The sequence below is a fragment of the Centruroides vittatus genome, unplaced genomic scaffold, assembly GCF_030686945.1.
Source record: "Centruroides vittatus isolate TY-2023 unplaced genomic scaffold, ASM3068694v2 contig_318, whole genome shotgun sequence".
Taxonomy (NCBI): Eukaryota; Metazoa; Arthropoda; class Arachnida; order Scorpiones; family Buthidae; genus Centruroides; species Centruroides vittatus.
This window is the reverse complement of record NW_027122045.1, coordinates 500574-526209: the sequence shown is the minus strand read 5'-3', so window position 1 is coordinate 526209 and position 25636 is coordinate 500574. Positions and strand designations below refer to the sequence as shown.

Sequence of the window (25636 nt, the reverse complement as noted above, 5' to 3'; positions counted from 1 at the left end):
TAGTCTCTGCTGGGAATTTATACAGCCCAATAAGAATAATCTTGATATATTTTCCTATAAACTGACAACACTAAAAAAAAGTCCACATAGCCAATACCCCATTATACACAATGATTTAAACTGTACACGTGATTAAGTTAGACCCCTTAAATAATCTTCTAACTACACTTGTAATATTACAAATTTTTTGTTATAATTTTAAAGTTTTTATAAAGTTTTTACAGCATTTTACTTAGCTTTATCATTGTACATTTTCTTCTATTCACAACACAAAGATGCATACATAAAATTTACTTTTAAATAAATAAAATATATTCATTAATATATTTATTATTGAATTAGTAGAGTAAATGATAAACGAATTTAAAAAATATTTACAATAAAAACCAAGAACTGTTACTTCTTTTCTATACTTTAATTTTTAATCATTTACTGCTTCTTTTACGAAGGAAAAACCAATAAAATAGTGTATACATTTTTAGAAACTCTTTTATAAATACATGCCTTGTATCGAGTTCCTTCAATACAGGGATGTAAAAAGGTAATTTATAAATGAATAAAGTTACAAAAATCTATACACAAACCTTCTTTATCTTAAGGTAAAAATCTTTAAAATTCAGAAATAAAAGAGACTTAATGGATATTTAAGAGCATCTTTGTGCTATGAATGGAAGAAAAAGTACTTTGTTTACACAGCGATAAAGCTAAGTAAAATGCTGTAGAAACCTTATAACTACTTTAAAATTATAACAAAAAGAAAATTGTAATATTGCAAGTATAGTTACAAGATTATTTAAGGGGTCGTTTACAGTTTAAAAGGGCGAGGAGGGTCACAAATAGTAAATCATTACGTGTAATGAAGGAGTAGAGGTGGACCTTTCCAGTGTTAGCCCCTAATTGTAATACTGGATTTTCTTTAAATTAAATAATTAAATTCTAATTATTACATAATTCAATTTAATTATTTTAATTAATTACATTTTTTTTTAAATTAAATTTATATATATGTATATAATTATAATTAATATAGTTGGATAAATGCTCAGAGTTTTAAAACATTACTACTCAGACACCTTATACTCTGAGAAATTATTAATTTAATTATGCAAACGTTTTCCACCTGTTCCACAGGTCATCTTCAAGCAATTTCTTAGTTCTGGAATGTTATCTCGTGCAGGTTCGAATATATATGCGCACGATATTTCAAATTTTAAAAAAACCGTTGGAACATTCCATGTAAAATATAAAATATAAACAATAATAAAAACATTAATAAAATTGATTAAATAAACATATTAATCCGCTAAATAATAATTTAAGGGACGTAAACTAACATAATATATATCTATATTTTTATAGGGGATGAGGATACGCTGTATGCTTGATTAAATGGAGTGTTTGTCAATCATGAATTTCCACGCAGTTGGCAAATTCGTTGCGTCTTTATAGTTCAAACATCTACCTGTTGTCCCTGATTTGTATATTTCAAATTTTTCCATGGTTAATGCTAACGATGGTGAGCGTACTTGTTGGATAACTTTGGCTTCATTCCAATTAATTACTGATCCCTCTGTTTGTGCCATTCTTGATAAGGTGGTAGTGCAGTGCCCTTTACTGATGTCATACATATGTTCTTTTAGTCTTTTGTTTAAGCCTCTGTTAGTGACTCCTATGTATTCTTTATTCAGGTCCAATTGATCATTTTCGTATGGGATTTTATAGACCCCAGAGCATTCATCCGCTTTTGTGCTATCTTTGTCGTTCCTGAGGGCACTGTAGATGGTGGGTGCGCGCTTATAAATCAGCTTTGCATTCTTACATTTGGCTATTTCCTTCATTATCGTGGACAATCCTTCTCTGTACGTGAATTTAGTTATTTCCCCGTTTGAATTCCCTTTCGGTTTCTTTTTATTAGGTGTTATGTAAGATTTTATTAGGTTTTCGACTATTGACTTTTTAAATCCTAGGGTTGTTGCAATGGTTCTAATTCTATTCAACTCTTGTATTCTGTCATACACGTTGGAGCAATAGGCAAATGCTCTTCTAATAATGGCCCTAAACGCCGATAGTTTGTAAGTGGGCGGATCGTTTGATGTGGAGGGAATGTATAGTGGGTCATGCGTGGGTTTGATATATACTTTCGTAGATAAGGAACCTTCTTTAAATGTAACACTGATATCCAAAAAATGTACTTCTGTTGTGCTGAGCTGTTCCAGTTTTAGCATCAGGCCATGGTTATTCGAATTCATCGCATTCAAAAAATGTTGTATCTTTTCGTCTTTTTTCCATACAATTAGTATGTCGTCGACGTATCGTTTGTATAAAACGATATCATCTTTAAATGTTCTAATAGTAGTTTGCTCCAACTTACGTATCACCAATTCACAAAGTAGCCCAGACATTGGGCTGCCCATGGGCACACCTTTCTTTTGCTTATAAATCTTGCCATCGAAAACGAAAACTGAATGGTAACATATTAGGTCAGCAAGTAGTCTCATGTCTTCGGGGTACGCTGTTACCCTTGGGTCTAACGTGCTGAGGGTGTCCACCAAAGCTTGAAAACATGCATCTAGTTTAATTGATGGATACAGATTTTCGAAATCCATAACTGAAGCAATTTCTTCTTCTACTAAAGATATGTTTTGGAGCTCGTTAACCACGTTCAACGGGTTCTTTGTGACATATTGGTTATTCTCAATGTGCTCGGACAAATATCTATGCAGGTTCTTTTCTAGTTTGTAAGTTGGTCCCTTGTGCTTTTCAACCACTGGTCTAATCTGCTTTATATCTTTGTGCGTTTTAGCGAATCCGAAGAGTCTCGGTACACTTGGGCCTGTTACACTTGTTCCTTTGAGAAATGGAAGTATTTTGGTGATTGGTGATTTCTGTAATTTTTTGACCTTCCTGTCTAGGTTATCAATTATATTTTGATCCACCCTTTCGCATTCTGTATTTCTTATATATTCTTCCAGTGTGTTGACATAATGTCGCTTATCCATTATTACTAAATGTTTGCTTTTGTCTGCTCGTGTCAATATTAAGTTGTTGTCGGCCAACCACCGTTTCGTGCGCTTAATTTGTTTCACCTCTGTTCGCCTTGGTCTTTGGTTCATGCTCTTAAGGGTTGTTTTCCAACGAAAATAGTCTTTGTTCACTTCTTCCATGCCTCTGATTCCTCTTTCAATTTCTGCCATGGTGTTTTTCCAGTTCTTGGTATTGTCCAGGGCATAGTTGGGGCCTTTTTCTAGTACGCTTTTAATATCCGATGGAATCGATATCTGGTGCCATAATATATACGGAACTGGCTTTTCCTTTGTAATCTTCTTTATTGCTTGGCACATAACCAACTAAATTTTTTCTTATACTTCATTCTTAATTTATGTTGTAGTTTGAAATTAAAATTAAAAATTACAGAAATCACCAATCACCAAAATACTTCCATTTCTCAAAGGAACAAGTGTAACAGGCCCAAGTGTACCGAGACTCTTCGGATTCGCTAAAACGCATAAAGATAAAAAGCAGATTAGACCAGTGGTTGAAAAGCACAAAGGACCAACTTACAAACTAGAAAAGAACCTGCATAGATATTTGTCCGAGCACATTGAGAATAACCAATATGTCACAAAGAACCCGTTGAACGTGGTTAACGAGCTCCAAAACATATCTTTAGTAGAAGAAGAAATTGCTTCAGTTATGGATTTCGAAAATCTGTATCCATCAATTAAACTGGATGCATGTTTTCAAGCTTTGGTGGACACCCTCAGCACGTTAGACCCAAGGGTAACAGCGTACCCCGAAGACATGAGACTACTTGCTGACCTAATATGTTACCATTCAGTTTTCGTTTTCGATGGCAAGATTTATAAGCAAAAGAAAGGTGTGCCCATGGGCAGCCCAATGTCTGGGCTACTTTGTGAATTGGTGATACGTAAGTTGGAGCAAACTACTATTAGAACATTTAAAGATGATATCGTTTTATACAAACGATACGTCGACGACATACTAATTGTATGGAAAGAAAGACGAAAAAATACAACATTTTTTGAATGCGATGAATTCGAATAACCATGGCCTGATGCTAAAACTGGAACAGCTCAGCACAACAGAGGTACATTTTTTGGATATCAGTGTTACATTTAAAGAAGGTTCCTTATCTACGAAAGTATATATCAAACCCACGCATGACCCACTATACATTCCCTCCACATCAAACGATCCGCCCACTTACAAACTATCGGCGTTTAGGGCCATTATTAGAAGAGCATTTGCCTATTGCTCCAACGTGTATGACAGAATACAAGAGTTGAATAGAATTAGAACCATTGCAACAACCCTAGGATTTAAAAAGTCAATAGTCGAAAACCTAATAAAATCTTACATAACACCTAATAAAAAGAAACCGAAAGGGAATTCAAACGGGGAAATAACTAAATTCACGTACAGAGAAGGATTGTCCACGATAATGAAGGAAATAGCCAAATGTAAGAATGCAAAGCTGATTTATAAGCGCGCACCCACCATCTACAGTGCCCTCAGGAACGACAAAGATAGCACAAAAGCGGATGAATGCTCTGGGGTCTATAAAATACCATACGAAAATGATCAATTGGACCTGAATAAAGAATACATAGGAGTCACTAACAGAGGCTTAAACAAAAGACTAAAAGAACATATGTATGACATCAGTAAAGGGCACTGCACTACCACCTTATCAAGAATGGCACAAACAGAGGGATCAGTAATTAATTGGAATGAAGCCAAAGTTATCCAACAAGTACGCTCACCATCGTTAGCATTAACCATGGAAAAATTTGAAATATACAAATCAGGGACAACAGGTAGATGTTTGAACTATAAAGACGCAACGAATTTGCCAACTGCGTGGAAATTCATGATTGACAAACACCCCATTTAATCAAGCATACAGCGTATCCTCATCCCCTATAAAAATATAGATATATATTATGTTAGTTTACGTCCCTTAAATTATTATTTAGCGGATTAATATGTTTATTTAATCAATTTTATTAATGTTTTTATTATTGTTTATATTTTATATTCTTACATGGAATGTTCCAACGGTTTTTTAAAATTTGAAATATCGTGCGCATATATATTCGAACCTGCACGAGATAACATTCCAGAAGTAAGAAATTGCTTGAAGATGACCTGTGGAACAGGTGGAAAACGTTTGCATAATTAAATTAATAATCTCTCAGAGATATAAGGTGTCTGAGTAGCAATATAATTAATAATAAAATTTCTCTATAAAACTTTTATTAGGATCAGAAGCATCAAGTGTCCTATAACAATTAAGCTTTTTGATAGGTAACAAGGTAACAATAGTGATTCTATAATAATAGTATAAGTGATACTATAATAGTTTAAGTGCTATAAATATAATTACGTTGTTACCTTGTAATTGCCCCTGTTACAATTATTACTATAACTCAGATATTTTTTATGACGACATTATTTTATACAGATTTAAACAGTAAAATCGTCATTAAGACCGGTTCCACTCGAGATACGATACGTGACCTCCCTCTATCTCCCCACTCTCTCGATCTTTAACCAAGAAAATTTAATAGCAACTTTAATAGCAACATACAAACGCACTTACAAAATTTCAAAAATTTTCGACAAAAGGAACAGGAGTTATTAAGCTTCAATTGGGTGAATAAAATTGTGCCCCATACACCCATACATACAGAAAAAAGCCCCAATCATTCCTACATTTTTCAAAGTCAAATGTGCAAAATTATAGAAATCTCGAGGGGTCATTTTTTGACCCATCGCAGTACTTTCCTTCTGTTATAAATGATAGCAGGAAAGAAAAATTTGCATCTGTAATTAGACAGGAATGTTTAATACTGATGTTCTCCCCTGTTTTATTTATTTGATAATTAAGTATTGTGAATATATGAATATTCTGAAATTACACATTAATAAATACTATTAAAATTATTATTTTAACAGCATTTTATAATAAATTAAATGATAAGAAAAGAAATGAGAGAATCAGAATTTAAGATTTTCTGCCTTAACTCCAGCTGCAGTTTTCTACTGGAAAAAAAATACATATATTTATAAATATAATTATAAATTAATTTTTTAATGTCAAAATATTAAAAAGAAATTCAACTTTCAACTTTTAGCTTCACCAAACATCTGTTTAATGTCTTATTTTTGTATTATGATTTCATATATACAACACACTACACAGACATTTCACAAAGGTCAAGGAGAGGTAACGGTGTTATCCAAACTTTCACAATTTTATCTTATTATTTTGATATAAATTTAATATAAAAAATATATATATTTATACAATAATTTTTTCAATGTAACATTATATATTAAATTTAGTAATTAAAATCCATTTAAATTTGGTATATTAATATGTATAAAGCCATTTTAAATAGGCCTTCCATTAACTTTAATGGTGTTTTGTAAGCAATTATAATCAATTAATTAAATATTTTTAGATTAATTTTAAATAATTGAGTTATTAGTTAATCTGGTATTTTAACTGGCAACCATTTGTTTTTTCTATTTAATTTTATATATTTTTTGCACTTTGTAACGAAGAAGAAGGACATTCGTGTGATAAAAGTAATACAGATGTGTAATTACACTTGTCAATTTTTTCTTTCCTTGGCCATTCAACGAGATATCACAGCTGACAACTGAGACAGGAATTTCAAAATGTGAAATTTACTTAAAAATTCTTAAAGTATATTGCATAAAAAAATACATTATAAAGCTTAAACTACACGTAAATTTAAGGAGAAAGATGAAGGGGGAAACCCCCCGATCATCTTTCTTTTTAAATTTGGAGGAGAAGAGAATTATAAAAGTTATTTAATGCATAAATATAGTTAATTTCTCTCCCCTTTTCCATTCGTTATTAAATAATAACACGGTAAAAATTCAATATTACCAGAGTTTGGATTAGGAGTGAAAGAATTTGCTCACTATGTCAATTATAGCAATGACTATACGTGGATATTAACCAAAATTAGGACCACTTTAAGCGCCTTTGAGGCGCCAGGCTCGAATTTCTTTACAGGCATTACAGAAGAGAAAAGTTAGAACGAGCAGTTGGGCATTAATGCAATTCTTGGCCAAAATATTTTGCTACTTCTCACGTATTTAGCAACAATATTTGTAGTAATGCTTGCAATTATCACAATATTTATGTTAGGAATGAAACAGAATTTACTCAGCATACTTAATGCACAATGTTAATTAGAATAATGAATATACATGGGTATTATTAGCAATGTATATTCATTACTCTAATCAGCATTACTGTAGTCTTCGACACGTCCATGGGAAGTTTTCTCAAGGACCAATATAATTAATGTTATTTTACTAAAAAATTAAATGTGTAAGACTGGCTGAGAGCGCCATACATTGGGGCTATGGGGCCCGTACCCTCCCGTTGCCCTTTTCCTAATCTCCAGGGGACCCCAAACTACAGGAAATCCGTGAATTCTAGCCAATTCTGCAAGTATAAAACGAAGTAATGAACGATATTTGTCTATTTACCGATGCAACTTCATCGTATGTTGACCAAAACTCCATTCCTTGTTTTTAGACCCGAGTGCAACCGGCGCCACCTTGTGAGAACGCTGGTCCGACGTTGAATCATAGCGTTTGAAGCTCCTATTGTAATGTACGATGCCCCTTTTTTATTGCTTGTTTCCGCTTTTCCATAATCTGCTGACCTACCAATGGCCGAGCGGATAAAACACTAGTCGAGGGTTTGCACCTGGACAACGAGCTTGCCGTGTGCAATTTTTCAGATTTTCTTCATCTTAGTAACACCTAAATAGGGGCTAGTTTCCCCTAGAAAGTCCTCCCAGGTAGCAGATCGCCCACGTGTCAGGTTGTCGTATAACACATAAAACAAACTGTAGGATTGCTATTTATTAATAAAGGCACATTCTACGAATTTCATTTGTACGAACACAAGACAAAAAGTGGCTTTCGAATTTGATCTCGACACTTAAGCTGAAAATAACAATTAGACAATTTACCAAACTCGTTACTTTCATGCCCATTGTTTTTCTTACGAAACCTTTCATAAAATAAATTATATTTATCGAATTTCTCCATTCAAACTCGACACCTTTATGTAATTCTTCTGTACATCTGTGGTTCGTTAAATATAAATCCTATTACCACATCAATGCTGTATACAGATATACTTATATATTTATTTCATAACTTATATGTATTGCTCCTCATCATCCTTGTGTTTGAATACCATTTCATTCCCATTCTGTTTATTGTATCTATCATTAGGAACGTGTATTGGCCAAGTAACTTCAATCAAAATATCCCGAAGTAATAAAGCCAGACATTATTGACAGAAACATATTCTGAGATAATGGAAACACTTTATCGATTCTTAGCCTCTTTGGGGAGTTAGTAAATTGATTCATCGATTATCGTGGCCATTATATCATCAACATTTCTAATGTACATTGGCTTAGTGAATGACAAATTAAATTACACATTCCATTAATTTGTACAGCCCCTTTAACCTTTATTGTATTTAGGATACTGAATGTTGTATGGAGTGCTTTAAAACTGACCTCTAGTTTATCTTCGTATGAAAGATAATTAATCGGAAATTAGTATGGCATTGTTGCTATTTGTACGTAACATTACACGTGATCTATGATGTATTGTTTCAATATGTCTTCAGTATAACAGATCCATAATACATTTGGATATTTACAGTACAATTCTTAATATACAGAGAGTTAAAGTAGGTAGCCTGTGAATATGGGAAATTATGTCGTATTCCTTACTTCTGATTTATATGTAAAAATAAACGTTTTACTTCCATAATAACAACTGTACACTTACCTTTTCACCACACTGTATAAGTGCAAATGATACTATAATTATCAATAATACTTATATCATTTATTAATTATATTTACCTCATTTTTATTAAAGGATATGCAATTAAAATAGAATTTAACTTATATTTTATACTTATTTTATATTATGTTTGGATAAATATCATGTATTAAATTATATTTTTAAATTTAATTTAAAATGCCAAATTTAATTGCTGATATTTTCATACCTGTCAATATTCAATTATAATTTTTAATATAAATATGTTTATAATTAACTGTGAATTAATCATTGAGAGGAGTATGGGACATCACTCTTCTCTAGAGGTGTGATGCACCATAAAATAAACAAATAAATCACCAAACAATCGTTAATTTATATAAAAAACGTTTGGGGCTCCTCTGTGTATGGGGTCCAGGCGAAATGATTCAATTGGGCTCATTATCTTTTCTGTCTAATTAAATATACAATTAGTTTTGGGGTAATTTGTCGAAGGGGGATGCCTCCCTGGATGACTTTAGACCCCTATTTAGGTGTTAATAACGTGAAGAATACCGGAGAGGCAAGCTACGACCAGCGGTCAGCGTTTTTATCCACTCGGCCATTAAATAATTGAATAATTAAATAGTGCATTTATTAATATAAACAGTAAAAAAAGTGCATAGCAATAATATACTTCATTTAAGTAATAACACCGGAAACCGGACTCGAACGTTTTTTTACCCATTTAGACAGGTTATACAGTATATATTGTAAAAAATTATAATAAATTATCCACGAAATCAACATGAAAATTTCATAAAAACAGAAATATTTAGTTACATGTACCACACTTTCTGTTATTTATAACCTGATATACCAGAAATTTATCATACAAAAGAAAGTTTATATCCCCATTTGTAGACAGGGGAGGATGGATAGAAAAAAAAATTGCTACAGTTAAATTGTTAGAAACTTTTTCAATAGCGAGAAAGGTGAATAAATTTTCGACAAGAACATTATTAAATGTGAAAAAAACTAAAGTAAAAATGGTGGAGAGGCATTCAAAATGAAGTTATATACGATTTGTTTTATTTTACATCAATAAATTATGCATTTTTATGTGTCAAAAAGTGTTAGAAGAAGGGGAAAAATTTATATTTTCACTTTTCAGGAAAGAAAAATTGATTTCTTTATAGAACATTAAAAAAAACTTCGCAATTCCATAAATTTTACAGATGCTGATTTCCCATTGAAATCTATGATAGTGAACAAGAGGGAAAAAAATATGTAGGGTAAAATGAATATGAAATGAGTTTTCTTGTCATTTATTTTAAGTTTCTACAGTAAAGAACGTTAATAAACTATCTGGAAGCACAAGAAAAGGTAATTTAAGGTACTTTCCTCTGATTTTTTTACTTATAAAGTCAATATATTTTCTTTACTTTAGTCAGTAAAAGGTAAACATAAAACATATAAAGGTAAAGAGTAAGTTACAGAGCAACAAATTACTATTTTCTTTAAAAAATAACAGAAAATACTTAATAAAAAAAAGAGAAAAATACTTCAAATTAGCTTCCTGAAAAACTTTCTTTTTAGTACATGACTTGTACAATAATTTACTAAAATTAAAAATATTTTTTAAATATATATTTAAAGTACAGTACAAGATATAAATATAAAAATTACATGTATCATTACTTCAACCTGTGTAAACCGGACTCGCACGGTGTCCGTTTTGGGCAGGTTTTTACTATAAAAGACAAGGGTAGAAAATACTCTCGACTTTTCATATATTTCACAGGCCGTAATATTACTGCATATATTACAATTAGTATCATTAATTAACTGAGTGCTCACAAAGGAAACACGTGTCAGGAGCACACGATCTCAGGAGGGTCATAAAGATTAGAAACTCATAGTAAGGGATAAATTAATAGCCGAAGCCTGAATGTATAATATATGTTAACAAATTACACTAGACTCGTGATATAGTGAATAATTTAGCTTAGTCCTTGGAGAGTTCACTATATCGAGTGCTCATTGTATAGGCCTGTATATTGTATAAGATATACAAGCCTATACAATGGGCTCTCGATATAGTGAACATACATAGAAGACTCAAGAAAAGAAAAAAAGAATTTGAAAGCTGTAAAGTTAATGAAGTTCGTAAACGTATCTAAACGTCTTTAACAGTAAATTTATAGCAATTTTACATCACTTTTAACATCTAAATTTGTTTTATTAGCTATTAAAGTTTGTGAAACTCGTATAATATTTGTTTACTATTCATTTACCGAAACTTCCTCTCAGCGTAAAAGGTTATTTTACTGTAGACACGACATAAAAATACATATTATAAACTAATTAAATAATATATATAAATATTTATCTTATCAGCAATGTGTAGCATAGCATCACAATAAAGTTAGTTTTAACTATATTTATACACTTCATAATACAACATAGAACAATTTTTGACTCATATATACATTTACAAGTACCTTAAAGTCAGCTCGTTGTATTAGGAACTACCTAAATTTCCTAGTAAGATAATTTAGGTGGTTCCTAATACAAGTCCCTAATACAGAGAACTCCTAATACAAGGAGCTCTCAATACAAGGAGCTCCCAAGGACTAGGTTAAGTCGTTCACTTTATGCATTCATTTACATAGAAAGAATTGTAAGCCAAACAAACTGTTCGCTATATCAGGGTAGTCGCTATATTGTGTTTGTATGAATGTATATTACTATAAACTACTTTAAGCTATAAATACTTATAATCATATAACTCTAGTGGGGTGCTAAACCGGAAACGGAAGTAGATTTTTATCATCGCTTTGCATAATGTATAGTGAATTGACTGAAACATATTTTATAATTTATAAAATTTATGTATATTCTTACTTTGACAATTTTACTCTTGAATTTTACGAAATAAATAAAACTTGACATCTGTAATCAACATTTTTATACATGCACACATATAAAAAGAAATAACACAGTACTTGGTATTTTTAGATTTTATAGAATTTGACAACCAAATTTAACAAAATTTGCATTTATCATAAAATTTATTATTACTTTTCTCTCCTTTTACTGTACTTTCTTTTTACATATGTAAATTATTTTGTTGTAGAGGAAGGGAGGTAGAAGGAGAGTTAAACCTCTCTTCTTCCCTCCTCCCACTCTACAACAGAAGATAAAGAAATGACAAATAATTTTACTATTTTTTTTAAAAGAAAATTTAAATTTTAAAAACTTTCCTCTTCATTTTTCTTTGTGTTTTATTTTACATTTTCCCCTCTTTCAAGGGGGAAAAAAATACAAATTTAATCATTTAAATTTTTTGTTTGACACATTATTTGCATGATGAGATTTCTTCTTATTAGTTTATTATTATTTAAATTATATTAAAATTTAAAATTTTATTAAATTTGTCAAATTTTATTTATATTTTCTTCAATAATTCATTTTTTAATTTCTTGAATAACCTTTCATACTTCATTATAATAAAGAAAAAAATATATTTTTTTTAATATACATATTTTATTTTAACAAATTACTGTAATGAACTTTGAAGGGTTGCCTTATAAATTTAATAGAAAATTTATTTATTTATTTATTTAAATTTTTTTTTTATAGTTTGCATGCATAAAAAGTATTTTTTTTTAAAAAAAAGCACATGTTTAGTACCAGTTGGATGTGATTTAATTGACTTATATTTAAAAAATGGTAACCTTAAATTAATCTTGGCGTACTTTTAATCAGTGTTGTAGCATTAAAAGTTATATACATGAGAAAATTTGTGTGCCAATTTTACAGTTTATGCCTCATTACTGAGTAAAAAATTAGCTGAACAACAAGTGAAGGTATATGAAAATACACCTCTAATAATTAGAAAAATTTAAAGTCAAATAAACTAACAGTATTAGAGAGTATTGTAGTTACATACATAGTAAAGTGGTAGTAAATAGTGTTGTAGGGAGATAAATAGTAGTAAATAGAAATATTTTTCCATATTTAAAAAATTTTTTTGATATTATAAAGAGGAATTTCTTATATAACTTTATGCAGGGTGACAATTGTAACATTGTCAAACATAATATTAAAAAATGTATCTTTTTTAACAGCTTACATATAAAAGTACCAAGTTATAATACATTTTTAGATTTATAACACCATAAAGATGTACTTTTTGTATCATATTATACGGGATCAGAGTTATAAATAGGATGCCCTTGTTTATTCTTTCACAAGTAAAGCGTGGCACTGAATAAGGAAGAAAAAATTCAGTTATATTGGTGGGGGGATCTCCAGACTTCCCACACAATGGTCTGGTTATTGTGTGGGAAGTCTAGTTGCACGTGCTCCTTTAGCCACTTCTTGCTGGCTGTGGGTCTCACCATCAGAATAACTTAAATTTATTCCTCCTAACTCAGTGTCGTGTTTTACCTGTAAAAGAATAAACAAAAATCAACATAATTCTTATGGAATCCTGTATAATATGGCCTAATACTTATTATATAAAAATGCATTTTTATAATGTTATATATGTAAAAGTATATTATAAATTTGCATTTTTAGATGTATTTATTAATTTAATATTAAAGTGTTAAATTAAAAAATGGCATTAATACTCACATAATAATAAAAATATTTGTAAAACTTTTGGATTTAACTCCTCTCTTCAAACAGACTGAAGCATGTTATCATTTGGTGAGATGTAAAAGATTTAAATGTGTTTTCAAAATTTAAAAATTATGGGATTAATAAAGCTGTACAAGATTACCAGATAATGGATTAAATTTTCTCAATATCTCATCATGTAATTGCCATTATTTCGGTGGGTAGAAGTAAAAGTTTAAAGAAAGATTTCAATTTAGGAAAGAAGGTTTTTGTGTCGAGTCAATTTACTAACGTAGGAAAAGAAACAAGGAAGACATCTTTGTAATCCATGAAGGTAATCAGATGTCACTTAAGGATGTAAGCAATGAAGAAAAGTGAAGTTTGAGTAAAGCCATTTTTATCAATTGTCAAATCAAAGTTACCATTCTTTGCTTTAGTACAACACATAATGTTAAGTTATTTATGATAATAGTTTGCTAGAAAAATACACATTTACTGCTAAATAATAAAGAATTGTGATTTATTAATTAAAAAAAAGCAGACACCCTTTACACTTTCTCTTTAAACTTTGAAAATCATCTACATCATTAATGAAATAATTATATTTATCTCTCATCTTCATCATATACAATTAGCTGAATCTCTTCAGGAATTCGGCCATTTTGTTCCTATAATAAAATAATCTTTGCTCATAAATAAGCTGTAAAATAACACATACAGGAGAGTAATGTATGACTAAGGGCAATAGCTATAAAACATTAAAATGGTTATAAAATAGCAATTACTAGAGCTGTTAGAAAGCAACAGATGTGCTATATGTTTTATTCTTATGCTGCTTAACAATAAAATCTACAATAAATTATTTTTATGCTTTAAAAAGCAAACAGGAGCTGCAGCTACTGCTACTTTATTGCACCAGTATTAAGAAATCTGTAAACTTGTAGAACAATCGTTATAATGCATTGAAGTTATAGAATATTATAGAACATCAGGAGTAGGGAATTAGTGTCATAAAGTAACAAGATGATAATAACAAGGCTGCAAAACAATTTATAATATCAAAAACTGAAGAAAGTATTAGCTGAGATGCTTATATTTATCGATAGAGCAATTTTGTATGGATTTATTCCTCCAACTTCTCTTAATTTTAATTAAAATTTTAATTAATTGAATTATTAATTATACTAAATGATGCTATTTGGTAAACAATTTTTTTTTGAAAAAGATTTAACAAAGCTGGAGTAAATTTGATGAAAATATAATGTTTCGAATGACTTTTTTTCTATTTAAAAAATAAACTCCACACGATTTCGATCAATTTTATAAATTTTCACTACACTAATTTGACACATGTGCCATTTGATAAGTTTAATCTTCATTGAAAACTACATCCAACGTATCGATTTTAAAATAAAATCCACGAAATCCGCTTTAATAAATAAATAAATAAATAAATAAATAAACAAACATTTGTCTGTCTATCCGAAGCTTCATCATTTATTAAAATATTCACAAATATAATACTAAAAACAAGTAAAAAAATATATTATTTTCATTAAGAAATTGATCAAATATAAAATTTTTTAATACGTTTTTAAATATATTATTTACGTTTAAATATTATTAAAATACTTCAGTTTGCATTTTATGAGTGTTTTATTAATTAATTATTTTATTTAATTAATTAATTATTATTTAATAATAATAATTAAATAAATCTTTATGCAGAAGTTGCGTGTTGACTTTAAAACATTCATCTGTTAGATTGAAGTGGAATAAATGAACTATAACACTACTTTCGGCAATATTGCCCGACAGTTGGCAAATTTAATTTTCTAAAAATTCGAAAAATATCATTAGAAATAATAACAGTAATAATAAAAGTACGAAATCAATTTGAATTTTATTAGATAAGATAGGAAGAGAATGCTTCTTATTTTCTTTTCCTGTGTGTGTTTTTTTTATTTTATTCGTTCGCTTCTACTCTAAAATTTCAATCTTCTAAAAATAATATTCGAATGAGAAGGAAAAGATGGCGATTTTTTTTAGTTTTGTTTTTGTTTACGAATTTAGAAATGGAATTCATTTAAAAGAGAAGCATAAATACTATACTGTACTGTACATATGGATATTATTTTGTGAATGTGAGTGAGTGAGCGATCTTACGTGAGTGAGTTTACGCGCGTGTGTGTATGTGTTAATGTGTACGAGTGCTTTTTCTTCTCTCAGAAGAAACTGAAAGATGTGACGAAAACTAATTACGAAAATTATATTAAAAATGGAAAGAAAAATGTAGGATCAGGAGGAAAAGTAAGAGGAGAAAAAAGGAAAATATTTTGCTTTTCTGTTTTGTTTGCGAATTTATAAATAAAATTCATTTTTAGGAGATTAAATAGCAGCATAAATATCGTTTCGTACAAGTATATGCAGTTGTGTAGATTATTTTAGAGGGAAAAGAAACCAAAGGAAATGATGACACTAAATATAAAAATGAGAGAAATATATATTATTTATATATAAATGGAAAATATACATCATAAAGTAATATATAAAGTAAAAAATCTCATCCGAATAGTTTCTGTTTACATCTGGGATCTTGTTCAACTCTTAACTTTTATTCTGTTTACATCAAAGCTAGGTCAAATATCTTAATAAATGAGAATCGATAGAAACTTATTTATTTTTTTTCTCCTTTTTTCCCTTGCTATTTTTCTCAGATTCTGATTCAGCTAAGTAGCTATCTTATCTCTATATCCAAACACATACACATACATATATAAGAGAAAGCATTAAGGGAAAAGGATTGAAAAATCTAAATGTTAGAGTTAGAGTCACTATAGAACTAAAAGAACTAAAAATACATTACATAAAGAAACTACTCCTATGTTTATACATTAAAAAATATATATATCTTCAAAGGGAATCTTTAAGCTAGAGTGCATCCAAAAAATCGAAGGATATATATATATATATATACACTATTGCAATTCGGTCCACTTAAAAACCGATATCTTTAAATACACGCACACACACACACACACACACACACACACACACACACACACACACACACAAAAAGCAATGAAAGAATAAAGGAAGGAACTCTAAGTGAGCTTTTATGATGACATCAGTCGATTACTTTTCTCTAATTTAGGTAAGTGAACGTTGGATAGCTTAACGTTAAGCAGTGTAAAGACTTTAGAAAATGAAAATGGTGGGATGGGGTTATTTGAATCGTTTAGATTCATGACTATTAACCAATCAACAGAGCTTTTATTTATATTTTAATATTTGAATGTAGCCTATGCTAGTTTTTCATGTCTGTGTTAAAGGTGTACAAAAATAATGAATAAAATGTACAAGTAATTTAAATTTATAAATATTCTAATGCATTAGTTTTGTGTTTTAAGTGCTGAAAACGTGCGGAATAAATGCTTAAGACTACTTCAAAAAGAGAATGTAAACATAAATTTTAACAGTTTTTTTAAAATGATAGTAATGAACTCCTATTGTAGGCTTTGTGTATTGGAGAATTCATTTACTGTTTTAATTACTAATATTTAATAAAATACTTTAAAAATCGAATATAATATTTAAATTTTTTACACTTTATTACAGAGAAATATCATTAAAAAATTCTGAAAATAAAGTTTTTTAGCGCTCTCTTTGACAGCTATTTTCTTTTTCCTTGTAGATTCCGTCTAAAATATCCTTCAATTTCTATATCTTTTTGCTTTTTTGGGTCGTTAAAATGTATGAGTTTTTTTTCAAAACTCATAAATTCGGACACGGACCCAAAAAACACGGAAAAACCGTAAATTGAAAAATGCACAGCTTTTAACGCTTCAAAATTCATCTTAGAAACGTGGAAAGAATAATAAAAATACAGAAGAACAAGTGATAAGTTTTAAATATCGATTAGTTGCAACTCACCAAACCTGCAAGGACCCCTACTGACAGCTTTCAGCCCGTTTCTTTTCCTGTATCTCTCCTCAGTCAACTGACACTGGTTCTCGTAAGTCACTCCATCGCTTCCGCACAGCTTAGAAGTGTGTTGACAGACACACAAAGCTTCCTCTGGATCTCCCGCCGGCAAGTCCACTCGAACTTGACAGATCAACCCCTCACCGCATCTACCGAATTCGTAAACGTTGGCAGTTATGTTGGGATGGTCGCATTTTTCTCCTTCCCTCTGTCCGCATTTGTAGCAACAGTTACACCCGTCTGTAACCATACCAGCCAAGCATCCGTTCGGTGGCACGCATTCTGATTTGATGCAAGGACCGCATCCGTTTGCCACTCCTGTAACCAGCAGGACCATCACTGATACTCTCTCCATTTCTTTCTGTTCGTTCCCAACTATCAACTGATTTGTAATACTTATAAACTCTCGGCATGCGCAGTAAACCGAGAGGTATTGGCCAATGGTTTGGTGATAGTTATTATCCATTTTTCCCTCCTCTTTATTTTTTTTTAAATTTTTTCTCAGATTATAGATGGAGCCACGTGTATTTCTCAGATTTATTTATTTATTAATACTTCTCTGTGTGCTCTACACTGAATAGATGCAAATCTAAACCTCGGATAATATGTATACCAATTAATTTTTGATTGTGTTTGCTTCCTGTGGAAGTGCTCTTCACATTATTCTTACTTTAATGCACTGTATAGCAACAATAATATACATACAGAATTAACAATCATACCTACTGAATTGTTTATTACGTCTCATTTTGTGTATTGTTCTTATTAAATTCTAGTCTTTACTATTGTATTACATGGTAACGTGTCTTATGCGATAACCTTGCCATATATTCTATTATATTAACGTCATATCACTTGCTACTATTGTTTTCGTAATGAATTTTTATTAAATTTTACATCAAATGCTTATAGTAATAAGAAGCACAAGCAGGAAAAAATTCAAAATATAGCAAGAAATATTTAAATAGGATAAGATAGCATCACGTGGAGAAGGATTAGCATAATGAAGACTACGTAAGCAGGTAGCATTCAACGTACTGGTGGATATATAAATAAAAGACAGAAAAACCCGAAAGATAAGAGGGAGCATAAGAACGATAGAGTGAACAAATGTGTAGCATAAAACAAAAGAAATACAAAAAACAACGTCACTTATTTAAGAGTTTTTACCTTGAAGTGTGAGAGTATAAACCCTGCTTTAATAATAAGTTTGTGATTATTTTAATAAGAGAATTTTAGTAGAGATGCTTCTTCTATAAATAAAAAAGGTTCTAAATTTTTGTTCTCACTCAAAAATCATTGAGTGAGAACAAAAATTTAGAATTTATCTGAACCATATCTAAATACTTTTCTTACTGTCCACAGTTCTTTGTGATTATTTTTATTATTACTTCCTACGTTAACAAGGAATTCAACTATAACTAATATAAGAATAAATTCGAACAGTTATTTCCCTATTGCATTACTAATCTCATAAAAGGGATATACTTAAGAATTTCACTTGTTTAGCACAACCATCATTTAACAGGGACTTAACCTACCAATAACAGTTAAACTGTAATCAACATCATACTTCATGAGTTTAAGACATTAAAATAAGATTAAATTCTCGTTACTTAATCATTGAAACTATTCGATACAATTTGCAGCATTAAATAATTAATGCCAAGAAGATTTGTGATTTAAAATTCATCTATTATTAAATTCTACTTGGATAATCTTTAATAGATTTCCCCCCCCCCTATTTTTTCTTTTATACAGAATTTCATAAATAAGAAAGGAGATTTTTGAAAAATTGATAAAATTGTCTTCAACCATGAAAGATGATCAACTTCCAATCTGAAAATAAATATTTAATAAAAATTAAATTTTCATGGGGTGAGTTTCATTTGTTAGATTAGACAAGTGCATTATAGAAAATTTTGTGTAATTAATTTAAAAAAAATATTACAGATTTTTTTTTAAATTATTAAAAAGATGCTTGATGTGCGTGATGCTTGCACGTTTATATCATAATGTTTCTTATAAAAACAGAGAAATCTGGCAATATAAAGTGCCAAAGTTAAAAGGGTGGCTCAACATTGCCCTCCTAATAGAAAGCTTTTGCCAGTCTGTTGTTCAATTCTCTGAAAATAAACAAAAATGAAAAACAGACTAAAAAAAGATGAGAGAGATGAAGGATGCTGTGAGATGTGACATGGGATAACAGCAAAGGAATATGGTAGGATGAAAGAGATGATAAAGGTGTAACAGGACCACGTGGTTGAAAACACTTATGATCATTTGTTTTCATGTTAAAAGCAATATTTAAGAATATATATATACATTCATGTTTAGAATATGTGTATATGAGAATCATATATGAAAAAATAGTATTAACAATGAAACAGATAGTGTTTTTCTATGGGTAATTACGAGTTGTGTAATCTGTAATTCCCATGTGGAAAGTAGTCTGATGAATTCCCAGAAATCTTTTTTAAGCTTAGTGACTATATTAAAATGAATTTTCTAAACCAAATATAAACTAATAAAAATAAAACTGCGAGAGATAAAAAATACTTTTTAATAGAAAAAATTTACAGCCCTAATTTGACTAACCTTAGCCAAATAAACCCCATAAATTAGAGTTTTAATTATTCGCATAATTTAACATAATAAATATAACACAATTATGCTAATAGCCAGAAATTTGATTTATTTTAAATTTAAGTCTTTGCCGAAGTCACGTAATACATTGTTAAATGAATTTATAATAAGTAATTAAATTCAATAATAAAGAAATAAATTGATAACAAGTGGCAAAATATAGCAGCAAATAGATAAAATTCAACAAAAAGTGAATAAGCATACAGCATAAAGTAGAACACGTGATTAAATAGAAGTTATATAAGAACGAGCGAACATTTTTAATCATATTCTTAATTTATTTAATTTAAAATATATGCTCTCCACCTCAAATTAGTAGTGGTTTGACCCTGTACATCATACTTTTCCTGACAAACAAACAGTCATGCCGGTCATCTAAGTAACTCCATTGTGGATAAAATTTTTGAATTAAAATCACGTAAATTCCGGACCAAACCGGAATTTCTTATATAGTTAATTGGACCTCTTACTCCTAAGCTTCCACTAATTCGAATTTACTAGGACCTCATTTACAAAGGCTTCAAAAATAATTATTATATTGTCAAATTTTATTATTTAAAAGTTATAATGCAATTTATTAATGTTGTAATTAATACACAGGGATCCGCAAAAAGGTAAGTGACCTGAGAGAGGCCCTTGATGTAATGATGTTTCCTTTGTATTTACAGTAAACATACAAAGAAAAAGTAAGAGAGAAAACACTACAAATAATGATGAAAAATTTAAATTTTATTGAATTTTATAATTTATTCTTATATTTTAATACGTATATTAACTTACATAACATAGACTAAGGCATGTAAACAAAAATAAATATACTGAACTACATTACTCAGTAAAGTTAATTGATAAACCAGTTAAGTAAATTCGCGTGAAATTCATCTCCAGAACCAATATTTTAAATATACATACAAATTTATAACGTCAATATTATATTAAGGTATTAATATTATATTGAAGTAAATGTTTACATGAAAAGTAATCTAGTTACATCAATTACAACTTTATAAATTAATAATATATACATTCGTTAATTACAGTCATGTTTAACTAATTGTTTATTTAACAATTAAATTAATTTTTTGTGCCATCAATTAAGCATGATTTAATTAAATTTTTGTATTTTTTAAATTGTAATTTTAATCAAACTTCTCTTTTAAAAAAATTTAATTTTATCCTTTACACTTTATAACAGTGAAGTAAAAATGAACTAATCTCCTCCTGGGCTAAAGATCGTATTGTAAATAACAACGAGTAAAATTTATTTTAATGGACTGCAATTTTTAATCATATTCTTAATTTATTTCATTCAAAATATAATATACGGTCTCGATCTAAAATTAGTAGTAACTTGCCCCTGTACATCGTACTTTACCTAATAACAACAGAGTCATGCTGGTCATCTATATAACTCCGTTTATGATGAAATATTTGAATTGAAATCACGTGACTGCCGGCCTATACCGGAAGCTTGTATACAGTTAATCGAAGCCTCCAGCCCCTGGCTTTCGATATCTGGTCACGTCTTTTATATATCTGACAACATTCTCGAGATTAAGGAAGGGCAGACAGACGGCATGGGTGTAAAATTTTTTCAAATTGCAGCCCGATAGTAATTTTTTTTATTGAAATAAAATTGTAAATAATATTCTAAAAGAACTGACTTTTTTCAAATGATTTTTTAATGAAGAGGAAAAAGTTTTAAGAAGCTTATAGGGACTTCTTTTTTAGGAATCGAAAGGAAGATTTTAGGAACTTCAAAAGATATTTTTAAAGAATCGAAAAAAGAATCTCTTTTATCTTTTATTTACCAAACATACAAAGAAAAATTTATAAAAAATACAAATAAATTCAGCCTGAACAATTTAAAATTGAACTTTGTAAGGAAGATAAATTTTTCCTTAAAAATCCCAATTTTTTTTTAAATAAAAAGATCTTTTTAAAATTATTCTGAAAAGAATTTCTTTTATAAAAATTAAAAAATAATATGCTTTTAATATATATATATATATATATATATATATAAGATATTTTTATATAATTTTATAAGATTTATCAAACGCCCTGAAGGAAATTGAAAATAAAATTTCATCTACAATTTCTTTTTAAAAATTATTATTTTTTAAAAAATATATAAAACTTTTTAATTAAAAACATAAAATGTTAAAAAAAATTTAACATTTAAATGTATAAAATTAAAATTTTTCAGTTAATAATAAAAAGAAATTTGTTTAAATATTTATTTAAAGTTTTAAAATAACCGTTTTTAAATAACGTATTATATTAAAATATTTAATAATTTAAAATGAAATATTTATAACAGTTGAAAAATATTTTCAATCATTAATTGAATTAGATAAGACAATATTTACAATAAAAAATATTTACATTTATTGTTAAAAAAATAAAACGATAGTTAATTTACTGTAAACTTCACGAAGTAAAATTACAAATTTAATTAACTTATAAATCGAAAATTAAATAATTTATGTGAAAAAATAATTTGAAAAGTTTAGAAGGAAAGAAAAAAATTAGGGTGAGGAGATAATTTAATTTTTGTTCCGTTTAATTTTATTTTTTTAAACGTTTAAAAAACAGAAAAACTTTAAAAAATATTTTACAAAATTTATTAAATAACATTTTTTAAATTGATAATTAATTAACGAGCAATTATTTATTTTGACATCGTCAATGACGAGCAGGAATTTTCAATCATATTTTTAATTTATTTCATTTAAAATATGTGCTCTCGATCTCAGATTAGTTGTGCTTTTGCACCTGTAAGGAAAATCACTATTTATTTTGAGATCGAGAGCATATATTTTAAATAAAGTAAATTATCATACTTCTCCCGTTAATAACGAAGTTGTGCCGATTATCTAATGCAGTTCAGAAGAAAATTTTTAAATTGAAATCACGTGACCTCCGGTATAGCCCGAAAGTTTCTGTACGATTAATCTGGACCACCTACTCTTTATGTTTTCACATATGGTCTCCGCTTTCATTTATCTAACTCCGTTCTCGAGATTTAGGAAAGACAGACAGGCAGACAAACGGTCAGACGACTGAAAATATAGGTATACATTTTTTTTTCAAATTGAATAACGTGGTTCGTCTCTCCCTCTTCTAAGATTCGAATATAAAATTTCAGATGTAAAAAAAGAAAAAAATGTGATAAAAATGATTTAATTTTTGCAGTTTTTAAATTCTATTATTTATTTAAAAAAACAATTTAGATAGAAAATAAGAGTAGAAAAAAATAATAATTCGAACAATGTCTAGAAACTAATTTAAATATCAGAGTATTCAAAATTTTAAGAGGAGGAGGAAAGAAAGGGCAAAAAAGAAACGAGAGTCAATTTAAAATATTAAAAATTAAAGTATATTTTTAAAAGTTTGTAATGAAAAAAAAGAAAAAGAAAATTAAAAAAAAATTCTACAGCAATAATGCTATATATTTCTTATTTGTAAACTAAATAAACAAATCTGGAGGAAGGAAATCAAAGAGAACAAATCTTTTCAATTCACAATAGAATTGAAATCTGTTTTCTGCTGAAAACTGCATCACTAATCCAATCACTTGTAAGTAAATATTTGAACCAACAAATGATTTTTACTATTAAACTATTTGTACTATAAAACAACAATAAAACTACGTATCCAAGTAATTCCCAACTGTTATAACAAACAGCAAAATACACAATTTTAAAAAAAATGTACCAACACAACAATGCAATTTGTTACAACATTTGTTTGGATTTTTACGATCCTACGAAAATATTTCTAACAATATTTATGAATAATTTATTTATTAATAAAAAAATAAGTTTCGTTTTATAAATTATATGTTCGTTTCTACAGATTTACTTGGTTCTATAATCAAATATGTAAAGTTGAACTGAGGTATTGTTGATTTGTATACAGATAAATGAATATACAGATTGTTCGAAATAAAATTCTTTCGGTTCACTGTACATATTATACAGGTTTAATTGATAAACTTTCACTAATTGCTAATTATTAAAAAATGATTTTATTTTACACAGGACTTTTGGACCATCCTGCATGTAATGAATAATGTAAATAAAATTTTACATTATAACAGTGTACTTAAAGTAATTTATAACAATTGACTCTACTCGAAATAAAGAGTTTCTAAGCAACTAATCTTTCTGACATGCTCCTAAGAAATTTTGTACTTACTCTTGAGGACATTTTCTCATTCAAATCATCAAAATAATAAATAAAAAATACTTTGAGCATAATAATAATTAACAAATTTTTATAATTTGCCTTCGTCTACGGTTTGTTTACCAAGACCTTTGATCTCTCCCCAGAGAATCTTTATTTCTGCGTATATTTTAATTTGATATTGATGTTTTTATCCATGAATAAATTTTTAACTAAACTAAACACATTAAATCAAATAACATTAATCATGTTTAACATGTGTTGTTACGTCGTATTAATCACGAGTAAATGTACTCAGGATGTACTTTTTAAAAATTAAAATACAGCAAGAGCTGTTTAAAACGTAACCTGTGTATAACGGAAACCTGTCTAAACAGGAAAAATATTTGCTATTCCAGTTTACTCAGGTTTTACTGTATGAATAAACAAAAAAAATGATGATAAAAACAAGTTCTTTGAATAAAAAACAAAATAAATTACAAAAATATTACAGAAAAATAAACATTTTTTAAAGATTTATATTGTTTTTTTATTTATACTACAAATAAATAATTTATGAAGTGAAGTAAAACAAAATTTTTCGGCCACAATTTAAAAAACTGTAGACATAAAATCCCACAGTCGTCTGTCCAACTGTCTGTCTGTGTGTGTCTTTCCTTAATCTCGAAGAAAAAGTTAGAAAGATCAAACTCGAAATTAAATGTGGAAACCTAATGGGCACAAGATCCCGATTAAGTATATATGTACTTCCGGTTTAAACAGAAAGTCGCGTGATTTTAATTTAAAAAGTTTCCCCTAAAAGGCGTGAGCTAGATGACCGGCACGAATCTATTGTTAGCAGGAAAAGTATGTTTTACAGGAATAGACACGACTAATTTGAGTTTGAGAGCATATATTTTAAATTAAATAAATTAAAAATACGATTGAAAATTGCAGTCCGGCATTGTGATGATGTCACAATAAATAATTACGCGTTATTATTTTACATATTGATCAAAACAATTACGGGAGCATGTGGCTTTGGCAAAAGTGCTATAAATAAAAATATAGCAAAAATATACTTTTATCTCACCACTCCTTGACCTTTAACCACCGAAATTTAACAGTATCAAGCCCCCTAATACAAAAACCTTCCTGGAAAATTTCAGAAATTTTTGACGAAAGGCACAGGAGTTATTAAGCTTGAAATTGGATAAACGGAAATCGTGTCTTCCACACACACTAACATCCATACATGCAGAAGAATTTCCAAATTTTTTTACATTTCTATCGACATTTAAAAACCTTCTGAGTGCAAAAATGTAAAAGTCTTGAAGGATCCGAAAAT

General features: G+C 28.9%; 1 protein-coding gene across 1 annotated transcript in view; it reads right to left on the bottom strand.

Annotated features, from left to right (window-relative positions):
* LOC136973503 (insulin-like growth factor-binding protein-related protein 1) overlaps nt 1-18143 on the bottom strand; it is a 36648-nt gene extending 18505 nt beyond the window's left edge. The window contains exon 1 of the mRNA XM_067268231.1: nt 17422-18143. Coding sequence (XP_067124332.1) covers nt 17422-17938 — 517 coding nt within the window. The 5' untranslated portion in view covers nt 17939-18143. The remainder of the gene's footprint in view (nt 1-17421) is intronic.
* Between the last annotated feature and the right edge of the window lie 7493 nt (nt 18144-25636).